The sequence below is a fragment of the Crocodylus porosus genome, unplaced genomic scaffold, assembly GCF_001723895.1.
Source record: "Crocodylus porosus isolate Cpor-Errol unplaced genomic scaffold, CroPor_comp1, whole genome shotgun sequence".
NCBI lineage: Eukaryota > Metazoa > Chordata > Crocodylia > Crocodylidae > Crocodylus > Crocodylus porosus.
Window position 1 is genome coordinate 26,254,365 of NW_017728886.1, and position 23,838 is coordinate 26,278,202.

Genomic DNA, 23,838 nt, shown 5'->3' on the forward strand with positions numbered 1-23,838 from the left:
ACAGGGTGCATAGGCTAGCCTTGGCCCAAGCTGTCTGCTCCAGCTGAGCAAGGAGATGTGCTCTAGCACCCCCCACCCCGGCGTTTTAGCCTGACTACTGCAGGCATGTGGCTGCATTTCCAGAATCAGAAGCGAATGTCTGTTCACTTTCACTTGCTTATTGGTTCAATCTACGCATCATAGACTAACCTGCCAAGATTGAATTGATTCAGTTGTCAGACTTTTTGACTGTGTGTACTTAGCATAAAAATGTAAAACAATCGAAGGCTACAAAAGGCTTCCAGGAAATAAAGGATAACTATTTACCACTGCAGTCATTTGCAGATGCAGCTTAGGATCATATGATTGTAGGAAAGTATGGCTGAAAGGGACCTCATGAGATTATCTAGTAGTTCAGCTCCCTGCTCAACGCAGAATCATTCCTATCTAAACCATCCCAACTAAGTGTCTAACCTGCTTTTGAAAATTTCCAAGGATGGTAATTCACAACTTTTCTACACAGCCTACTCCAATACATAACCACCTTCATGAGCAAACAGTTCTTCCTAATTTTCAACCTAAATCTCTTCTACTGCAGTTTGAGGTCATTGCTCCTAATCTTATCCCGATGTCCACAGAGTAAATAAAAGGTTTTCTCTATCTTCTATAATAACCCTTCATGTATTTGAAGACTTATCAAATCCCCCATCAGTTTTCTCTAGACTTATACTATCGGCTTTATATCCATGGTAATTCAGGGTCTCACAGCAACAGAAGATTTTGCAAGTACATCTATCCCCTGATCAAGTGACATTAGACAATGGGGACATTTATGCACACACGCATTTTGAAAGCACCATGTGCCAATGTTGATCAGTTACAATGATGAAGACTGGCGTAGCTCCTTACAGTACAGAAGAGAGTCACTCTGAAGTCAAACACGGCTTTAGCAGCTAGAGTTGCCTCAAAGTGATGAAGACTCTCTTTTGCGATTTGCCCTTCCTATTTTAGGATCAATTAAAAAGGGGCCCACTTATTTCCACCTCGCCCCCACCACTTCAAAATTAGATTTTCTTCCAAGTAGAGTTCAGTCCAGCTTCACCAATATTTTTCACTGTATCCAAGACTCATTTAAAGCCAATCCCTTACAGGGGGAAAAAAACTCCAGAAATTGTTTTTCCTTTTAGATCACTAAAGAGAAATTAGCACATAGCTGTGGAAAAAGCCTTTCACTGCATGCTATAAGGAAGTGACATTGCAGATCTTAGGTTGCTTTGAAACAACAGAACTTCTTCCTAGTCTGTTAATGGCAGAAAAGGTTCTTTGGGTAAATCCAATGTTTTATTAGACTAACTAAGAGAGTTGGAAAAATTCTTCTTTGCAAGGTTTTCCATACAAACACCTTTGTCAGTTAATGTACGCTTTGGCATTTACTAAAGCACATCCAAAAGTAGGAATGCCACATTTTTAAATTTAGAGTTAATCTGCCACTTTCTGCAACCAAGCACAGAATGTCCACACCTGTTCTGCAGCAAGCTGCATGCGCTTTTGCTCTTAAGAATAGTCTAATTGCAGCTAAAGACAGAAACCTAACAATGTTAATATTAAAACAGTGTTTGTAGCTCTGATTTTAAGGCTTTCCCACTAGGAAGACGATCACCTCAAAAAATAGTTCTGAACACTTTAAAGCAAACATTCAGGACACACAACTAGTCAGTGTAGAGGAGAATGCTGGAGGAAGCAATCAACAGCAGTAAAAAGGAGAGGTGGAATAAGAAATTATAAATGAAAGGACTAAATGCATGTGAGCATTGTCCCATTGCCCAGGCAGGTATCAAAACAAGGGAACAGCTCTTAATTCAAGCAGCTGAGCTATTGAACAGCTGGACCACATCTGTCCAAGCCCATATGTTTTTTCCAAAAAAGCCACAGACAGCCTCTCACACCCAAGTACCATCCTAGCATTTACCCAGAAGGGGATTTGTGTACCAGGGCACAAGAGCAATGCAAATAAATAATAAGCACAAAGTAGCAAGGGCAAGGAACAATAGTTTCATTACTTCTTAATGAACGCACAGTAGAGCTGCCCTAAATTTAGTTACCACTAGCACATTACTTTCAGCAATTTCATTGCCTGGAAATGGAGTAAAGCAAAAGAGCATGGCAAAAAGATCATTAGTGGGGCCACCTCCACTAAAGTGAACAAATCAAGCTCATCCTTAAGAGATACATTCACACAAAATGGAAAGTGAGCCATACAAAAAGGAAAATCTGTCGTAGCACTCAAGTGGAGCTGAAGGAAGTGTGGTGAGTGGCACTGATGAAGTGGCAGCTTCAAAGAGCAGTAGCTGGGAAAAGCATGGAAGAGTGGACCTTCCATGCTTCCACAGTTTCTTCCACTGTTTGATCTGAACTTCTTTTACCGGTTGCTAGAACTATGGTGGTAGGGTGAGGCGAGGTGGGGTGGGGAGGGAACATAATATACACAACCCCCTCTACTTTTCAAACTGGGCATTTTGTACTAGACTATACACATATATATATAAAAAAAAGTTACCCTTACTGCTCCTTGGTCTTCAAAAAAACATTTGTGAGAGGCTGGACAGGAAGCTATTAAGCAGCCTTTTCTTTCCCCAAACAGCAAATTATCAATGAAGGAATTTTCTACTCGAACAGTCCCCAAAGACCATATTCTCTTCTATAAATGAACCTTGCCTGCTCCTTCTCACCACCTGATAAGAGTGGGAAATGACTTGTTCTTGAGCTGGAAAACTGATAAAACATGGAAATAACCTTGCTCTAAACCTTCTCTCCTCATTGCTGCATGAGCTAGTGATGCTTGCTAAGATTTAGTACATGAGAGAATCAGGGTTCAAACTGGAGTGGACAGGATCTTGGCTTTGAAGAGCCTAATCTCCATTTTCCTTAAGGCTCCACTCTGGTCCACCTTCCTTACCTTCATAAAAACAAAATGAAAAACTAATAACTCGCTCTTTAATTGTTCTTTTACCCCTTCCTATCGCTAATACAATTAGTCAGCAATGATTTATCCTCTGACTGACTGAATAAAGCTAGAGATAAAAAAGTGCAATGATCAGGTTAACACCTGCTGTGGGAACAACCTCTCTCAAACCTCCCTGTCCAAAGTAATAGTCTGAATCTACAGCTTAGTTGCACTGTGCAGTTGTTTGGGATGGATAAAGCATGTGAAATTTTGTAATTCTCTCACTCAGGTTCCTTTGAACAAGTGCACTATTTCTCTCAGACTTTTATTTAACTAGAAAAAGCACATATCAAATGCATGCAGGTATCTGCAAAGGAAGACGGGATGAGACTGAAATTTCTTAACACTGAAATGTAATAAGGCTCTGAAAAAAGTATTAAAAAGAACTTTCATCAAGCCTCTCCTCAGCACTGAACTGAACCAGAAACTGCAAGTCAGCAGGCTGCATCTGCATTGACAGCTGGATGTGTCTACCTTAACAGGAAAGGGTAAAGCCCAAAGGAGACCTGCCGGCTATTTGCTTTTGTCCAATAAGACTGTTTCCTTATTTTGGATGTTGGGTGTACCAATACCATTAAGTGAGGGAAACTGGGAATCAAACGCTCAAAAATTTTGTTTGTCATCTGAGTATAATTCAAGCCTAAGATGATAATAACACATCCAGTCAATGCAACTCTATTTCAATGCTAAATGGACACACAAACTGCTGTTATTAGTAGGTCTCATCCCAGCTAACTACTAACGGGCTCTATCATAAACCCTCAGTTAGCATAGCTGGCAAAAATTGATTTTTTATGGGATGCCTGAAGATCAAGTCCTTTGAGGATTATTAGAGAAATTTTATTTTTGGGCTGCTACAATCAGGTATTTGATAGCTCTCCTATTTCAGAGGAATAACATGGTTCTGGTACGGGAGTTCTCAAATGAGTTCTTGGTTCTCAAGCAAATCAGTTTGTTCAGGAAGAATCTGGTTATTCTGCATTACAGGAGATTTCTCAAGTCATAAAAGCAACAAAACAGTTACACTTTTATTGGTATGTGAGCGGGGAACACACAGAGAGATAGGCGCTAGGTTACATTATGAAGGAGTTCTGCAGGATCTCAAAATTAATCCGAGAGTACAGACAGAATCAGAATCTGCCTAAATTCAAGTTTTCAGTCTTGAAAATAGGCAGATAATTCAGCTACTCTTTCCAACTAATCCAACATACCAGTTTGAAACTTGATTTGCAAAAATAAAGCCAAATCAAAGACCTATTTGGGACTCATGGTTCATCAGGTTTGTGTCATTAAATCATGCCAGTTTCCAGAGTTGATTGCATGCAAAGGAGGGATGGGCTTGCATTATATCCAGTCACCTTTGACTCTCCACACAGCCTAAACAACAAGGTACCTGTTTACAGCTGGTCTCACTGAGGGAAGTCTTTGAACCAAGTTTTACATTTGTGCCCCTGGAGCCATAGGAAGACACCTTAATTGCTCTGCCTCCAATGCGTCAGCACAGAAACACACTACTTGTGCTTAAGTCTGAGCAAAAGACTTCAAGGAATATGAGTTACTGGTACTGACAACTTGCTCTTTCTTGGGGATTGAGAGGGTAGAAATCACTGAATATGAAGGAGAATACATTTTTTAAAAAGTGTTTGTTAGATCTAAAATATTTTGATAGAAGCAGCACATTGCATATTGTAACTATTTCCATTCTTTGTCTAGAACTCTCTTGAAAGTTCATAGTTGTTTCCATGGTTCTTTTACAACAGCTTAAGACCAAAAAAACACCCACCACAAAAAACACAAAAATCAAGGAAATTGAGTTTAAATTTCATCTCAGCAAATACAGGATTTTAAAATTTCATAGCATTTAAGCACAGTAATTCAGTTTAAGAAATGAATGATCTGAAACAATTATGATATCCACAAATTCAAAGCCAGAATCTAGTTCAAGGAATCTGAAGATCAATTAGTAGCATTGACGAACTTGTGTGACCATTTTTAAGCTTTGGATGTACTACAGCTATTGCTTTAAGAGCTGAATAAGGGAAAGGCAACCAAAACAAAAAGCATGCTTACCTGTGTCTGGTGTCGATGTGCACAAGCTGGTCATTCTGGGAGTGGCTTGGTGAGGCTACCTGCTTTGGTGAGGAAAGAGATATTCCGGGAGTTTGCTTTGGTGATCTTGGCACTTCACTAAAGGAGGATTCTTGCCCAGAAAATGAAAAGGATGCAGAGCTCTCCACTGCTGAAGACAAGTCATAAGCCTGCCCAATATTACTCGAGTCCTGTGCTCGTTTATTGTTCTCCTCATTTAAAAGCTCCTCTCTATCTGGAACACTCTCTTTTGTGGAACAGGAGTACTCCTTGGATTCAGAAGTACTCCTCCTTGCCTCTTGCATCTCAGTCCGGGAGGAGTACAGAGAACTATAATCCCTGCTTTCATCTTCCTGCTTCTCACTTTTTGCACCCTTTTTCTCAGCAGTATCAGGATCTTTCCTTGCCCTTATGTATCTGGACATATACTCAGAATCAACATCTGAATCTAAAGTCAATCCATATTTTTCTGCCAATTGCCGTCGCCTCTCTGCTTTGTACCTAGCTATCCTTTCTGCTTTTGAATCAAGCCCCTGGGTATCCATGGATTCGGTGCTATAGGATGGTTCTGTTTTTGCACCTGTGGATTCTGCTCGGTACCTAGATGATCTAGGTTGCTTTTCTACAGAAGAATCTGAAGTTTCCTCCTCTTCATTTGATCTTCCTGCAAGGAGCATTTACATAAAGTTAGAAGCAGGTTAGAAGACCACACAAAACTAGGATGGATAGCAAACATGTTAGAGGATGGTAGCACAATTCAGAAAGATCTTGACAAATTGGAAAACTGATATGGAGCTAACAAGATTAAGTTCAATACTGACAAATGCAAGCTGCTACACTTTAAGAGAAATAATCAAAAATAGAAATACAAATGGGTAACACCTGGCTGGACAGCAACACTACAGAGAAGGATTTAGGAGTCTTGGTAGATCACAGACTCAATATTAGCCTGCAGTGCTATGCAGCCGCACAAAAAGGTTAATGTGTTTTTGGGATGCATCAGTGGAAGCATTAAGTGCAAGAAACAAGAAGTGGTAGAGGCTCTATTTGGCACTGGTTAGGCCTCATCTAGAGTAGTGTGAGCAGTTTTGGGCTCCACAATTTAAAAAGGACATGGAGAAGTTAGAGAGGGAGCAGAGGTGGGCAACAAACATGATAAGGGGCTTAGAAGGCAAGTCGTACAAGGAGAGGCTGAAGGAATTAAGCATGTCCAGTTTGTGGGAAAAGTGCTTGAAGGGCTGCCATAAAGAAAAGAGAAAATACCTCCCCTCTCTTGCTGCAGAGAGTAAGATACAGACCAATGACTTGGAGTTACAGCAAAGTAGGTTTAGACTGGATAATCAGAAAAACCTTCAGTGGCAGAACAATGAATGGACTGCCTAGGGAAGCTGTGGAATCTCCATTTGTGGAGGTGGACAGGCATTGCTCAGGGATGATCTAGGCATAGCTATGCCTATATACTACTCTATGGCTATTTCCCATGCTTCTGGGCTTTGCCGGTTGCTGGATTCTCCCCCCCTCCCCACGGGCAACATTTTCTTCAGAAACACTGCTGTAGGCTGCAGCCAAGGCTGGGGATTTTGACTGGGGTGTGTCACTGCTCCTGATGGGACTTAAACCAAGAGATTCCTGGCTAGAGGGTCTTGTCCCTTTGCTCAGGGTCAGACCTTGTCTGGGGTGACTGTGTAGTTTTGTTAGCATGTTAGACAATAGATGTGTATGGTATAGTTTGGACAGGGATAATCCTGCATCTGGCACGAGGTTGGACTAGATGACCTCCAGAGGGCTCTTCCAGCCCTGCTTCTCTATGACTATGGTTTTGTCCCTACCCCATTCATTCACTTACACACAACTGACTTCGAACACATGGTATTACTCATTCCTTTAGCTGGCCCTGGTTTTTGAGAGTCAAAAGCTGCCTAACAAAAATCATCTGTGGATATTCCCAAATAACCTTCTATTTATTCCACAGACATCTCCAAAACCACATAAATGACCAATAAAAAAAAATCTTTTTAGCTTTCAAAAGGAAATCAGGATTCTTATAACAAATTTACTATTAAGAAAACAAGAGACGTAGCTCTTTCCAAAATGGTGGGAGAACAGAAGAACACAAAAAATAAAACACAAAGCCAGGTAGAAAAACTAAAAAACAGGTTTGAAGTATTTTGTGACAGTTCTCTCAACCATTAAGTATGAGATCTGTGTATTTGCTACTCAAGTATAAAGCAAACTGACATGGTTGAATTGACTGCTGTTCACACCCTTCTTACCAAAGTGAGGACTATATGGATCTGTAGCACGCATATATCTTGGTGTATCCTCTTCTAATAAACGATGGGTCACTAATCCTGGACAGTTTTGTAGCAGGATTGGTTGGGTATCATTTTCAATTCCCTCTAAACGTCTGGCTATCCTTTCTTTTCTGCAAGAAGGTGAAATGAAATGTTCAATCTGAAACAAATGTCTGTAGCTTTGGGGATAGTTTCTAAGGAGATGCAACAAAATAACTGTCTGTAAAACTAATACTTTAGAAATGGCATTTTTACCTTTTCATTTCCAAAGTATCTTGCTTTTTTGGTTCAAAAAGTTTTCTTAATTCTGAAACTGAAAAAACAATAAAAAAGTCTCGTTACAGAAAACACTTTATAAAACTAGGAATTTTCAAAACCCCACAGACATCGTAAGATGTTGATTTTAAAGTGTTAACCAAGATGTGATGGCCTAGGAAAGCAGAGGTTTTCAAGCATCTTTTCACCAAGCAGTTTCCTAGAACACTAAACTGATAAAAAAAAATATTCACATGCCACAGTAGGTACCAGTCCCACTTATACACTACTGTAAACAAGGCAGTTATATTTTAACACATTAACTGGAACTTTGGCTCTATCACAACCAATTAATACAGCTGTTGGCAACCATTTTGCAGGCTGAAATGATCCAGCTCAGATCCATGTTAGGGTAGTGCTTGAACCCAGGCACTGCTGCTGTTTTTCCTTGCTACACAGCTGTGGCATGAGCAAAGGACCCTGCTGCCAAAGTCCCCCACCAGCCAGCCAGAAGCCCCCTGCTGCCTGGCTGTAATGTGGTGCACCCTCCTCTCCCCCTGCAGTCTATGGGCTGAATCCAGCCTGCGGGCTGTAAATTGCTGATCCCCAAGCAACGTTTACTTAACATCCCACAAAGCGTTCTTTATCCTAATCTGAAGGAATTGTCTGAATCCCAACCATACATGTACTTTTCACAAATTAACCCCTGTATCTTTGCTACATTCTTAACATGGGGAATTATAACCCCAAGATAGTCTTGCCTATAGTCATAGCTGGATATGCTATTTCCTTTACATCTGTCCTAAACTGTTTAGTAGTATCAGGTATTTTTGCAACTGTGACTACAGTCTTTCTCTAGCACTTAATGAAATCAGTGAAGTAATACCTATATTGGACACACATGCAATCTATCCATTGTTATTTGTCAACTGCTTTGGAACAGAAGTAGCTATGAAAAACAAATGTGGTACAATCATTTTATATCTGGCAAAAAAAATAGCATCTCAAATGGCAGGGAATTTAGGCTGCATGTAGACTAAACAAGGGGCATGTGTGCACAACACTTTAAAGCGGGCTAAATGCTTTTGAACTGCTTTAGTGGTGTTTGCACGGGTCGGCAGTGTACTGAGTCTTAATTCCAGGCCCTGTAGGAAATTTGGTGGCATAATGGCTTGGGGTGCAGCAAACTAAACTCCTTTGAGGAGTTTTAGTTTGCTGCCCCTATAGCTGCAGAGCGAAGCACCAGGCTGTGTGCAGCTCTGCAGGAAGCCCTGCAGGCAGCCTGGCAGCAGCCCGGGAATGCAAGCTCTGCCCAAGAAAAGCAGAGTCTGATCTTTTTTCCCTACCCCTCTCTCCTCCCCCAGAGCCTGCCTGAGCTGTGCGAGGGCCTGGTGCTTCCCTCCATGGCTGCGGTGCCCCCTGGGACTGCTCTAGCCAGGTGCCTGTGGGCAGGTGCTGCCTGAGGGGGGTGGCCGGCTGCTGCCACAAAGGGAAACACCACCCCCCGCCCCCAGACCGCTCCACCTGCCAGCAGCTCACCTCCGCTCCCTGCCGGAGAGGCAGGTAAGTCAGCAGGGTGTGTGCATGACAGGGGGGTTTAATCAGCCCTAACTTGAAGTGGTGCTTTTTAAAACCCACCACTTCAATTTTAGGGCCCTCGTTTCATCTACACATGCCCTTAAATTCCAGAAACCCAATTTTCTATGTAAAAACCTGATTTTCTACATTAGTGTCACTATGTAGGCCTATTAAAGGGCTAAAGACTTTCCCAACTGGTTTTTAGGGTGGTTTGGACTTCTCAACAGGCTTGCCACTCCTTTATATCAAAGGATACGTTTCTACTGTAACAGAACATTAACTTTTTCTTTATGTAGTTCAGGTTCCACAACTGGATTGTAAAAGACAGATGAATGTGCTGTAGAAAGGAGTTCCAATTCACACAATACCAGCCAAACAGGGACTGAGATGGACATTTGCGATAAATATTCCGTTTAAGCAAGGAAAAAGTTTAACCAAGTTAAACTAATACTCTACAGTATTAGTAGAGTATTAGAATATATTAAATTCTAGGCTGACAACAAGACTTTATCCAAGAATGACAATTTATTGTAGAGTTAAAATTGCTTAAGAGGAAGCTTGGGAATACACTATTTGCATTTATAATTAACTGAAAATACAAAAATATAGGTAAGAGATATTTCTAGTGGTCAGATAGACCCTTTTCACAAGTCACTATATCACCTTGTACCCCTCTGTCCCACTGATGCATCTACTTTTGTAACATCAGGCTATGTCACAAAAAGCAGCAAGGAGGAGCATCCATTCACGTGTTCTGCTTTAACTGTTTGGTTCTAGATGCAAGTAAGGTGAATAAAATCACACTTGGGTGGAATCAATAGAATAAGCCCTGGCTGTTATTCTTGGGCTACAGGTCAGACGTCTTGTGGCAAGCAAGGTCCAGATAGCAATCTGCTACTAATTTAAATAGGTCTGGTGGTACTATAGATTTCATAGACATTAGGGCTGGAAGGGACCTCAGAAGATCATCGAGTTCAGCCCCCCACCCAGAGGGCAGGAAATCAGCTGGGGTCATAGTTTAAACTAGTTTATAGTTTAAACTAGTCCTGAGGAGGAAAAAATATCCTGGGACATCCATTTAAACTACTCACTACGAACCCATCTTCACTGCAAGTTAACTAAAAAATTACTACATGAGCTTCTCAAGCCAAGTTAGGTTGACTGAACTGTTACTATACATCAAAATCTGACCCACAAAGGAATTTCATTAGCTAAACAGAAGCCCAGAGTCAATACGACTGCAATTTGACCCTCCCACTCGCAGACCCGCTAACTCAATCAGAGGTAGAGAATTAGGCAGGGCAATACCTGAGTTATGCCTTAAGCCAAAAACACAATTAAAACAAGCCTCAACTCTTAATCATGATTAATTTCTGCTACCAACATTCTGTCTAAATGAATACCCTGTTCTCCAATAGCAGCTACATTAAAAGGTTAGTTACTCAGAGTCTGACTTTGTCAGATTAAACTTTTCCATTTTACTTACTGGTAATATGTATGCAAAACTTGGACAAAACCATAAACCTTGCTACAACTCTTCAGTCTGGTCAGAAAGCCCCAGAGGAGTCATGTTGCCTCTTCATCCGAGGCTACAGTAGTGTGTGCAATACAGGCAGCAATGGAATAATGACAAATCCCCCTAAAACTTCCTCAAATTATAGAAACAATTAGACTTCCACCCAAGTATATGATCAGACCATTCATTTTCCTTCTTGCAATTACCAATGGATTTTATACAGTATCGCTCAGCCACCAGGAAGCAGCTCTTTTTCTCTGGTTTATGAGAATATTGAGAAGACAACTTAATAACAAAAGTTTTCTTTTCAAAGCTGAACTTAGACACTTGAGCTACATATTAATCATAGGCAGGCTTTGAAATGCTGACAATAGACCTAATGCTTAGAAATAATACATAGCAACCACATGCTGTTTAAGTTCCAGAGATTCTACCACTGTTCTGCAGTCCGAAATAAAACACTGGATGCACAAAACATCTCTTCAACACCTTCCCAAGCAAGACAAAAATAGAATGGGTCTAGTCTATGCTGCATTACATCATCTATGCTTAAAGTTCCAGATGGCAATTTCAATTATGCAAATCATCATCTGACTAGCTCTGACCTGAAAAGGCTCCTTTTATTTAAAAGGCCATAGAGGTTTTTTTTATTCATTGATTAAACTGCTGAACCTTGAGATATGCAAACCAAATCTAACTGGTGACATTTTGCTCCCAAGGACACTGGTTAGCTCTGTCAGGCTTCAGGTTTCTCTTTACAGAGAGAAGAGAAGTTTGTGCATGTTGGTGCCTATGCCCTATCTGTTCACTAATGTTTTTCTGCATGACCAGCACAAACCCCTCTGTAGATACCCTTGGTACTGTAGATACCCTTGGTAGTTTCGAGGCCAATCTTAATTTCAAATCAATAGTACCACAATGATATGCCGGGGGAGAGGGGGGCGGGCATGACTATATATGGATTCTAAAGCGTGCGATATTTGGGGGAGAGGGTAAGAATTTTTTCTGGAAGTATTTTAAATTTTATATTGAAACTACTACACAAGGTGTTTCAGGCCTGAACATTACCATTGTTACTGTTGATCATTATGTAGCTAAGTGCAATCATCACCACTATGCTCTCAGCAGCCTCTCAGTCACAGCCTTAGACTTTAGAACTTATATTAGGACAGGGATTGGCAACCCACTGCATGTGTGCCAGAGCATGGCATGCAAGGCCATTTTGCTTGCCATGCTACCACCCGCCTGAGCTCTGGGCAGCTGCTGCCAGCCATGAGCCTGGGCTGCTTCCAGCAGGTAGCTGGGAGGCTGCAAGCCCTGCTGCAAGCAGCATGGCTGGCAGCAGCTACCCAGAGCTTGGGCTGGCTGCAGGGGTGGTACCAGTCTCTTCTCAGAGTGGGGGCTGAGTTGCAGGCAGGAGCCGGGCAGGCAGCATCAGCTTGTGTGGCACTGGGAGGAGCAGGCTCAACTATGCAGGGCAGGTTGTACAGCCCAGGCTGCACTGGGGAGGGGGGGCTCAGCTGCATGGGATGGGCTGGGCAGAAGCCCGGGCAGTGCTGGAAAGGTAGCTCTCCTCTCTCTTTTTCAATTCTTTCCATCTCCCCCGCTTCACCTTTTTCCCCTTTCTCTTCACAACATGCTTAACAAAAAACATACACGACAAAGGTAGTACATGAAGTTTTATTTATTGTCACCAGGTTTAGAAAACATGGTATTTGCTGTTAAAAAAGAGCAACATTTATGATTATTAACTATATGAAAGTGCAGTGCATCCTATCATGTACCCCCCAGTTTTGTTTTTCTGGTATGCCAGCACTCCAGCACCTTACAAGGTAGACATTATGTTTTTTTCCAACACTCCAGCCAAAAATGTTGCCTAACCTCGTATTAAGACATTGGATTAGAATACTAGAGTGATGAGACATGTTAGTAGGTGCAGTACTCAGCTTCCAGCATAAACCCATGTCATCCAAAAATTAATGAATTTAAAAAAAATAAAATTACTGGATTCTTTAAGAAAAAAATCCTTTAAGGAACAAGGTAGTGAGTGTAAATATACAGCATCCATTCTTTACGGTACAAGATGGTGGGGAACAAGCTTCCTGTCAATGTAATGCAACACATTGATGTTTAAGTTGCAAGTCTCATCAATATGAGACAGGACACCATAAGTCATGTGCAATTTTACTCTTAAAATATGAACAATATAGATGTAAACTTTTCAGAAACCCCCTGTAAGGGAGGGCATATGGACTTGGAGTCATTCTAAAAGATGCCTCAAAAAGTGTATACACATTTTAGGCATTAAGAATGGAGTCATACTGATGTAATAAGAATCAGCACTGCCTAATATCATTCCAAAACTTTCCCTGACTAAGCAGATGCACTTTCCCCATGCTCGTAACAAAACTAAATGATGGGAGATAACTGGCTGTAGTTCTACTGATGTCTAACGGTATTCCTTGTGACTACAGTCAGTTTATAGGTTGAGATTGTTGTGTATGTGCATCAAAATTCACCTACCAGAGCCAATGACTCTTCAGTTATAGCAATTGCTATAGAAAGCTGCACAGAAAGCTCTTCCAAAAGCCTGGTACTAAGAAATGATGGAACCTCTCAGTGCCAATAATCGACCACTTTATGATGAGAAGAATTTAAGTTTGAACTCTATCCAGTTTCCAGAGAAGGTGGCTAACTGCTGCCAAGTTATTAAGTGAAGGCCATTTAAATCCAAGTCTTGTTTTTCAGATTGGTCAGTCACAGCCTAATTTATTATGCTTCCAAGTATATATAGCCAACAACATCTGGGGGCCCAGTTGAGGTGCTCTACTGATTGCTACAGATTAGTGGTATTTTGGGTTTATATTGCAAAAATCTTACATATCAATGCATACTGATTTTATACTGTGTTACAAGGTCAGCCACATTACTTGACAAAGACATGTCAGCAGTGTCATATTTTCAAGCATACTGCAACAGACATCATGGAAGAATGCAGACATCAGCACAAAGGAACAAACCCATCTAAGAGCAAACTTTGTCTGACAATGGCAAATTCTGGCAGCTTTAAGAGAAATTCTCCCTTTACCAGTTCTCTGAATTTGGCAATTTTAGCACTAGGGTGATACAACTTTCTGAAGCAAACTGTTTAATTCTTAAGTGAGGAGGAGTTCACTCAAATTCAGCCCATTTCTTTTCAAGGAATAGTTGCAACCAGATTCTTAATTCCTTTTAATCTTCTGGATTATTTCCAGTTCTATCCCACCCCCACACCCTCCCCTAACATTGCTTGACCATATTACATAACATTTTTGTTGCTTTGTAGTCGGTTAATTATAAATTTGGGAGGACAACTTATGGTACTCAAAAACACCACCAGCTTTCTTAGCTGAAGATAGCTAAGGAGGCCTAGGAACTTCAAACTATTTCCCTTGAAAGAACACACAGGTGTTGCCAGAGGCATCATTTCTTGCACAATTAGGCTACATTGACATTTATTGGCCAGTTGCAATATTTAGATTTCTCTCTCATATTCGAAGTAAATGTGTGGGTAGCTCTACTCACAAAGCTTGCTGTTAGTGCTTGTCTGCATTATTTAACTGCCTGTAAAACTGGGTTCCTTTGGAAGTGATTTAAGAACAGCATCCCACTCCCCCCGCTTTCTCCTCCACTGCATCCGGTCTCAATCACAATAAAATATCTCTTGTTCTAGTGCTGATTCTTGAATATGAGACTGAAATTTACCAAGTTTACTTGAATGAATCTTTGGTGATACAAATACCTGGTGAATTAAAGTGTACTTGTACTAAGCATTCATTCAGTACTAATATAATTTATTTTTTGAAGTTCAGAATTTCAGCTAATGTATGACCTATTTGTAATTAGGTAAAAAAACCCAGAATTCCATAAAACATAAAGCAGATGTAATGACGAGGTATAAGAAAACTTCATGATTTCTGTAGTGTCCTTCATTAGTATATCCTCCATAGGGAGATGAAAACTAAATTTACAAACCCTCTGTACCCAAGTAGTTTTAAATTGTGCCTTGCACTTGTCTACATTGTTTCATCTATTGTTGTGTATATTGGATAAGACAAGATGCACATTTTCTTTACCTACCTTTTGGAAGCACTGCTAAAAGATTAGCATCGATATCTTTTGTGCTGTTCACAAGTTCTTCTTTATCTTCCACTGAAAACTCTTTCTGAAAACTGAAAACAGCATCTGGTTTATAGAACTGAGCAGCGGAAATTTCAAGTTAAGCTAATATATATATTATATATAAAAATAAAGCTTTACTGCAAGAGACTACAAATGTAGAAATATCAAGATATATATTTTGCCGAGATTTCAAGAGACATATGAACAAGGTCAAACTCTCCCTAGTGGGCCAAATAATAGGAGTGCAGAGAAAATGGAAGCTACCCATGTGCTACAGCAAGTTTTATGTGAAGAAAAATAACAATAGCTTTTGAAACTGAAAGCAAAGGCAGCATGCCTAAGACAATTTGGTACTCACACAGAAGTGGTAGTAGTTTATTCTGCATTAAACTGATGTAAGAAGACAAACTTTAAAATGCTACGCTAGTTATTATAGGGATGAAATAATCTGCACAGAATCATTCTTCATAATGAATGTTAAAACAAATTATTTTACACAATGTTGTAGGTTATATTTCTTTTTTAGTATTGTATTATACAATCTAAAAAACTCCCCTCTATAGAAATACTCTTAAAAAAAAAAGGAATGAAAGAAAACACACATGTTCAATTAATAGCTAAATATAGTGTATAATAAGCTTAACTTAGAACAGTGCACTATATATATTTTGTGCTTTGTAAAGAGAGCTCGTTTGTCCAGCTAGCTGAGAAATCAACGTCTTTATAAACATAAATATTTAGAACTGGAATCTGTATAGAGCTGTTATACTTCCAATGGCAATCTCTTAATTAGCTGGAAATGACCTGTTGAGAAACTCCCTTCCCCCTCACCCCATTTGACATTTTTTGCTTCTGGTTAGAGGAATTAACATGACTTGTAATCTCAATACATGAAAATATGGGAGGCTTGATATGTGCTCTAATTCTGAATTCTAGTCTACCCTCACTCATAATTAAGACAGACATGATTCTGCAGATCTTTAGCAATTCTGTATGGAAAAACACACTTCTTTGGAGCATTTGCATTGGCTGTTACAAGGTACTACATTTCCCAAGGACTGTGGCATGTAGGATAAGTTATACTCCTGTCCCAGCTTTTGGGGTCTCCTGGGTTATTAAGCATGCCGTTCCCTGGTCTCACACTATATCATACGATGTCTTGAATATAAACTTAATCATGCTTCACCTTCAAACTACATTAAGTCACTTGCCCTATTATTACTACCAAAAGGCTGTTTAAAAACCTCATTAGAAATCACCTACCTACAAGTTTCTGACATAACTTTGTTCTTGACAGATTTGCTCCACGCGTTTGGTCTAGTCCCAACACTGTCCTTTAGACTGAATTGCTCTTTTCTGCCTCCAGTGTTTATGCCCACTCATAGCATCTACAGAGAAGAGTTGCATCCCTCCTTTGCTGGAGTAAAAACCAACTTCAGCCTCCTCTCAAGACAGGCTCTTTGTCCTTCTGGTCATCTTAAATTTATTTTTGAACATGGGTGACCAGAATCAAACACTAAATTTAATCCTGATAAGATATCAGTGTCTTGTAAAAGCATGAGGAGTTAATGAAAATGCTGGAAGAATGGGATATTGTTGGTAAAGAATTGAGAAGCTTAAGAAACCTCTACTGGGACCAAACTGCAGCAGTGAATATAGCAAATGAACTAAGTGATTTCATCCAAATTAAGAGAAGTGAGGCAAGACTGTGTTTTTATCACCTGACTTGTTCAACTTGTACAATGAGAAAATCCTGAGGGAGGCTGAAGATTCACCTAAGCTGATCACTGCTGGACAGAATTTGAACACCTTTGTTATGCTGATGACACGGTCTTAATAGCTGATCCAGAAGGGAAGCTGCAAGGGATTTTAGATAAAATTATTAGAGAAAGTGAGAAGGGTCCAAGTATTAACTGTAGGAAAAGTTAACTAAGTATTAACTGCAATATTAACTGTATTAACTAAGTATTAACTGCAGGAGGAAGCTACTGATTAACATCAGAAAGAGACACAGTTTCTCTAACACATTACGAGGAAAGAGGAAGTTGAAAGTCTGGTCATAACTGGAAAGACTGAAGAAAGGAGAGATCATGGAAGACAGTTTGTCTTACATCAAGGGTCTATCTAAATGGATGAATGCATCGACACTGGAAATTCTGCATGCTTCAAAAAGAAGAGATCTGTGAAAGAACATGGTCACCAACATCCTGTTTGGATATGGTACTGAGAGAGAAAAAGTCTTGTAAAATGGCATTCCAGACTTCATATCTTTACTGGAAATGCTTCGCTCAGTTTTAGGATTCTTTTTGCCTTTCTTTCAGCAATAGCACATTGATGGCACCATCATTCTCTGATAGACTAATACACCACAGTCTTTTGCCTCCTCTTGTGTTTCCAATGATGATTTTAACCATACAAGGTATACGGTTAGATGTTTAGACTATTAAGCTCCATTCCATTTGTGTTATTCTAATCCTTTCTTCTCTTAAGACCATCCTCCATATTGAGAACAACAAATGAACAGGCTTGTTTGTTACTTGCCTTTGTTGCAAAAACAACAGTAATGTATTAAAGTCAAGTCTTATCCTTAGAAAATTCCATTAACAGCTTCCTTCCAGCCTGATGGTTCCTCTTTCAGCACAACCTGGTCCTCTCTCCTTTAGTTCATCATCTATTTTACAACAGTGGTATCAAACCTCATCTCCAGTTTAAGTTAAATTTCCAACATGGTAATTCACTATTTGCTGAACAGTGCTATAGCACTATTTCACTACCAAATACTTTGCTGAAATCCTAACAAAATATGGTTGCCATGTTTTCCTCATCTAGAGGAGTCAGTTATCCTATTAAAAGCAGCATATTAGCTATATCTTATGCTTACATGCTTTCCTGTGACGGTCAGTTAGTAGGGCTGTGTGAAATTTCATCTGGTGTTTAATTTCAAAGCCATTTTGACGTGTTTTGAGCTCCAAACAGCAAAATCAAAAAGTAACAAGAGCCTTCAAAACAGCTTCAAAACAAAACAAGAGCACTCAAAACGTTTAGAAGGTTTTGAAACATTTTGAGTTTCAAAGCTAGGCTTACTTAGCTTCAGTGCTGGTCCCAGCCAGTGGCAGCAGCAACCTCTGGTGATCCAGCAGGCAGATCAGGGGTTTGCCCGCACCCCAGGAGGGCTGCAGGGGCTGTGCCGGGCTGCTCCCAGGGGTGCGGGCCGATGATCTGCCTGCTGGATGACAGGAGGCTGGTGTTGCCAGCTGCGGCCAGCGACAGCACCGATCTTCCTGGCACTGGGTGCGGAATAGCCTATGGGTGAAATGTCGAAACAGTTTGGACAAAACAAAATGAAACAATGTTCCATCAAAACGGAAGTCAAAGCGGAATGGTACCGTTTTGCACAGCCCTATCAGTTAGCACAATTTTTTTTAATCTTAGATGGGCATATTGTTGTTCCTCAGTCCCTCTCTCATGCCTCAAGCAATCTGCTTTGTTTTAAGCATCCTCTATGTGGAAACATGTATGCTGCATATCAGGATGGCAGCAGGTCAAAGAGCTAGTTTCCTCTTCTGTAAAGAATGGTGAGGCAGATTTTGTAGTAAATTACTGAGGGAGCCAGAAACATTTGTCCCTTAATCATTATGCTGCATTATGATGCTAGTTCAAAAAAACAACAAAAAACCAAAACAAACCCAACAACATTTAACTCATTGCAATCAAATCAATATCATTTAGTTCTTTGCTAATGCAGTAGGTCTACACCTAGAGAAAAAGGAAGATGATGCTTTTTAAATTTGATATATAGTTGAGCCAAATAATTGTGCATAAAAATATAGTCACAAAAGAGAAAATGGCCATGTTTAAGATGCATTAGAGCATAAAATTAAATTTATTACCTTTATTCCTTCTTTATTGAAGGAAGAAAGTGAAATTATAGTAACTCAAAATACTGCAGTAGTGAGGTTTAAAAAAATATGCTGATGAGAGCAGATTTCTCATCTCAAACACTATTTTTTTCCAGGAATACATCTATTTAGATATGTTTTTTGCCCTAGTACTTATAGTTTTCTGCTAAAAGTACAGTAACAACTCAAATACAGCTGTTTCTGTTGGGTCAGATAGATTTATAGATAACCTACTGCTTTAATGTCTTTAGCTACCTCCACTCCCCCACCCACGTAAGTCATTAAGTTTTGGAAATATTTAACTCCATTACACTAGTAATTTTTTTTCTTTTTTCTTACTTCCTTTCCCTTAAAAAAAACACTCAAGTCATGTAACTGAATTAGGTGCTGATTCTTGGTAACAGCATGGGAAAGTTGAGAGTTTGTACAACTGTCAAGGCAGCCTTGAGCAAAACAAAAATGACTACATGGCTTTGGGTGCCAGGGTAAAAGGGACAGGGCCCAGGTGATGTTCATGTTGATCCTTCCAGTCAAGCGTAAAGGCACAACTAAGAGCAGACGCATTCTGGAGATAAGCATATGGATGTGTACATGGTGTTGCTAATACTTGGTCCTTTGACCATGGAGTGCAATTCCAGGAAGATGGTCTACTGGGAAGAAACGGGGTCCACTTGACGAAGAGAAGAAAAAGTATCTTTGTGTGCAGGCCTACTACCCAAGCAAGGAGGACTTAAAACTAGGTTCACCTGGGGATGAAGATAAATGCCCAGAGGTAAGTAACAAGTCTGGGAATTTGGATAAATATTACTATGGAGAAGCAATTGTGGAAGGCTTAGCAATGTTCTCAGGGATAAGACAAGACAATCTGTAAGATACCTGAAGTGTTGATATACTAATGTGAAAGAAATGGAAAACAGAAAGAAGTGGAGGTCCTAGTACAAAGCACAGAATTCTGATAAAATTGGGATTACCAAGATGCAGTGAATAATTTGCCTGACTGGACTATGGTCTTGGATGGATATAGCTTGTTCAGAAAGGATAGACAGCTGAAAAATGAGGTGATGTAATGTAATGGTGATGTACACATTGTGAGCTGTAGTACAAAGTGGAAGGTAGATCTCTAAGTGAAGGTCAGAGGGGATAGCAACAGGAAGGATACTGTGGTGGGTGCCTGATGCAGGCCACCAACTCAGAAGGAGGAGGTGGACAAGGCCTTCTTTAATAAGTGACAGAAGCTTCCAAATTGCAGGTTCTAGTTCTCATGGGGGACTTTAATTGGGACATCTGCTGGGAGGGAAAAAACACAGCAGCGTACAAGCAATGCAGCAAATTCTTGGAGTGTATTGGGGATAACTTTTTAAGACAGATGGTAGAGAAGGGGGAAGATCTTCTTGCTGTTTGCAAATAGGGAGGAATTAATTGAGAATGTGAAGGTAGAAGGTAACTTGGGTGACAACTACCACAAAATGATAAATTCAATATCCAATGGGAAAGGAAAGGAGAGCAGCAGAATAAGAGACACTGGACTTGATAACAGTCCTTCAAAATACCTGGACAATAACAGAGAGGATGGAGATGGGCTTTTCTCTGTGGCCACAGGGGACAAGACTAAGAGAAATGGCCTCAAGTTATAGGAAAGGAAATTTAGGTTGGAGATCAGGAGGACCCCTTCTGACTATGAGAGTGGTCAAGCATTGATAGAAGCTACCTAGAGAAACTGTGGAATCTCCATCCTTGGAAGTTTTCAAGAGCAGGTTGGACAGACACTTGGCTGGGTTATTTTAGTCAGGGACAATCCTGCCCTGGGCAAGGGACTGGCCTAGATGGCCTTGAGGTCCTCCCAGCCATATTTTCTTCTGAAACAATGAACTTCTGAATTGTGTACGTCTTAGTTACTGAAGCTATTTATGACATGCATGGGTTTTCTTTTATAAAATGTTAACCATTCTTGCATCACTGTATCAAGTTTAAAGTTCTCTTTGATGAAGCCAAAGTTCAAAACGGGTGCTGCACTGCACATAGATTGGAAGCAACACATTCAACATTAGGACCTATAGAGTCCTGAAACATCATTTCCCTGCTCCTTCATAGATTCCATAGACATCAGGGCTGGAAGGGACCTCGGGAGATCATTGAGTCCAGCCCCCTGCCCAAAGGGCAGGAAGTCAGCTGGGGTCATAGGATCCCAGCAAGATAAGCATCCAATTTACTCTTGAAGGTGTTCAATGTAGGTGCTTGAACCACCTCCGCTGGCAGACTGTTCCATTCCTTGGGGGCTTGGACAGTAAAGAAATTCTTATTTACGTCCAGCCTGAAACAGTCTTGCAGGAGTTTGTGACCGTTCGACCAAGTCATCCCTTGGGGCGCTTTGGTGAACAAATGTTCCCCCAGATCCTGGTGGTCACCCCTGATAAACTGATAGGTGGCCATCAGATCACCCCTGAGCCTATGCTTTTCCGGGCTAAAGAGTCCCATGGCTCTCAGCCTATCATCGTAAGATCTGTTTTTCTGACCTCTGATCACCCGCGTGGCTCTCCTCCGGACTCTCTCAAGCTTCTCCACATCCTTTTTGAATTGTGGAGCCCAAAACTGGACGCAGTACTCCAGCTGCGGCCTCACCAAGGCCGAGTACAAGGGGAGAATGACGTCCCGGGATTTGCTCGAGAAGCATCTATGGACGCAAGCCAGCGTTTTGGTCACTTTATTAGCCGCAGCATCGCATTGCAGGCTCATGCTCATCTTGTGGTCAATGATGACCCCCAAGTCTCTTTCTTCCGTAGTGCTATCCAACGTAGCACTGCCGAGCCTATAAGGATGCTGCAGGATTTTCCTCCTAAGGTGGAGAACCTTGCATTTTTCGGTGTTAAACACCATGAGGTTCTCGTCTGCCCATTTGCTGAGCTTGTCCAGGTCAGGCTTGATCACCCGCCTATCTTCTGGCGTGGATGCTTTGCCCCTTGATCACTCAAGTCAGCTGAGAGCAACCTCCTGCAAAATTCATCAGTGCACCAAATTTGACTGGCAAAAACTCATGGGCTGTCATCTTGGTAGTGGTTTTGCTGCTCTGTAACTCCCTCCCCCTTGTGTCCCATGCGATTCATCACAGCCTGAGCCCAGACATGTTCTGGGAAAACTGCAAGACCTTTTTATTTGGGCAAACATATCGAGCCTGGTTAATCTGGGGTATTGTTTGGGGAGTTTGTTACATACCTTATGTATCTTGTTTAAATATTTAGTACTTTATATTTTAACTTCCTCTGCTGAAAGATATTTTATGACTATTTCATGATGCCTGATTAAGAGCATTGTTTACTGCTAGTTCTTGCTTATTACATTTTGAAAAGCTTAATAAAATAGGCAGTGGAAAACAGTGCTTGATTTTTTTTAATTTTTTTTTTTTTAAATCTCAAGGCACTCACATAATTCCAAACAAAATGTGGCCAATGGCATTCTACTGTTTCCCTATTTTTCTTCTATTATTTTAGATACATATCAATTTGCACATGACAAGCAGAAAATCAGATCAGCTGTACTCTTTTTTTTTTTTTTTTTTGCAGGTCAGAAGGCAATTTGGGGGCACTGGTAGTTACTTTTAGTCCTCAGGGATTAGAAGTCTGAAAACTTCATCTGCTGCTGTGGCATTTGATTTCTGAATAGTTGCCCCATTAACCTAGTTACACCCAAAAGCAATCAGCAATTTAAATCAGAACCTAGCAACAACACCATTCTGTCTATATCAGATACATTTCTTTAGGGTTTTATGAGCTAAGGTCATGAACATGTACATGCATCAAAACAAGTTTGTCTGCTTACAAGCCAGGTGCCTGATCTCCCTTCTCCCTGGAATCATAGTTCCATTGTTATTTTTTTAAAATAAATTTTTCAAACCAAGAAAGCAGGCTTGCTTTGGTTGTCTCACTCACACTTAGTAGATATCCGTATAAGTTGGCTCCCCTCACCCCCAACCAAGAGGCATTTAGAGACCCGAGTACCCAATTCAGATAAACTGTTTTGGGTCAAATTGTTAGAGGTCCTAGAATCATTCTAAGTGACATGTGAACCTATTTACACACACACGCACGCGCGCACACACACACACACACACAAACTTGCAATAATTGCAATACATATAGCTTAATAAGCAAGGCATTGGCCACAGTGCCAGATAGGAATTATAAAGTCTTTTACCTTTGTGACCTTCTATGGAGTAGTCTTGTAGGTCTAAATCTGACTGAATTTTCTTTGTCAAAATCTAAGGACAAAAAAAAACACAAGAAAACACCCAGTGAACATGCAAGATTTAAACAGTTGTATCACTGTTTCCATTGCTGGACTTTGGGGAAAGATAACGTCTAACTTCAACAGTTGAATAAATGCACATACATACCAAACAGTGGTAAATTAAAGTCTTGAGAAAAAAAAGTAGATGCATTGGATGTTCCATTAAGTTTTTTCATGTAGCTAGTGAAAGTGAGATATACAGATAATTTTTTTTTTTTTTTGGATACAGAAGAGCTGGAGCCAGGAACTCTTTACTTCTAATCCTGATTTTGGATACGTCATTCTCTGTGAAACTTGGGAAATCGTTTAAACTCTTGGACTCAGTTTCCTGCAGGTTGATTCCTAACAGCACTGAATTAGTTAATCTTGACAAAACATGGGAAGTGCTAAAAGTGACAATATTTGTTCAAAGGAAAATTTTAATAAAATCTACATGTATACAGTAAATACCAAGATGTGCTCAAATACTTATTTAATGCAACAACATAACTGATTTTTATGCCTCAAAATATTACTCCAAGCTGCCCCAAGCATTTTGACACGACCACAATTTCTCAACAAGTGAACAGGATTCAATTTATTTCTAGAGATGAATACATTGCACCCTTGGTTCTTGTTTGCCTGGGAACAAACTGTTACATGCAAGAGTGCTAAAAAGATAGGTCTACCCATTTTATAACACACAAAGCCTTTACAGAGACCCATGCTAAGCAAATGGTGCTAGAAACAAGTCATTAGCAGTTATTTAAAACAACAACAACAACAACAACAACAACGAGTATA

The 23,838-nt window shown here is 40.3% G+C and overlaps 1 protein-coding gene across 15 annotated transcripts in view; it reads right to left on the minus strand.

The window, feature by feature from the left end:
• SVIL (supervillin) overlaps positions 1 to 23,838 on the minus strand; it is a 145,465-nt gene that overhangs the window by 77,463 nt on the left and 44,164 nt on the right. For 14 of the 15 annotated variants that reach the window (XM_019531203.1, XM_019531219.1, XM_019531195.1 and 11 more), the window contains exons 2-6: positions 22,963 to 23,026; positions 14,834 to 14,925; positions 7,621 to 7,678; positions 7,345 to 7,496; positions 5,054 to 5,735 (exon numbers count right to left, since the gene is read on the minus strand). In XM_019531203.1, the coding sequence (XP_019386748.1) occupies positions 5,054 to 5,735; positions 7,345 to 7,496; positions 7,621 to 7,678; positions 14,834 to 14,925; positions 22,963 to 23,026 (1,048 nt within the window). Of the gene's footprint in view, positions 1 to 5,053; positions 5,736 to 7,344; positions 7,497 to 7,620; positions 7,679 to 14,833; positions 14,926 to 22,962; positions 23,027 to 23,838 lie in introns of those variants that run through there. The other variant, XM_019531268.1, reaches the window with a different exon arrangement.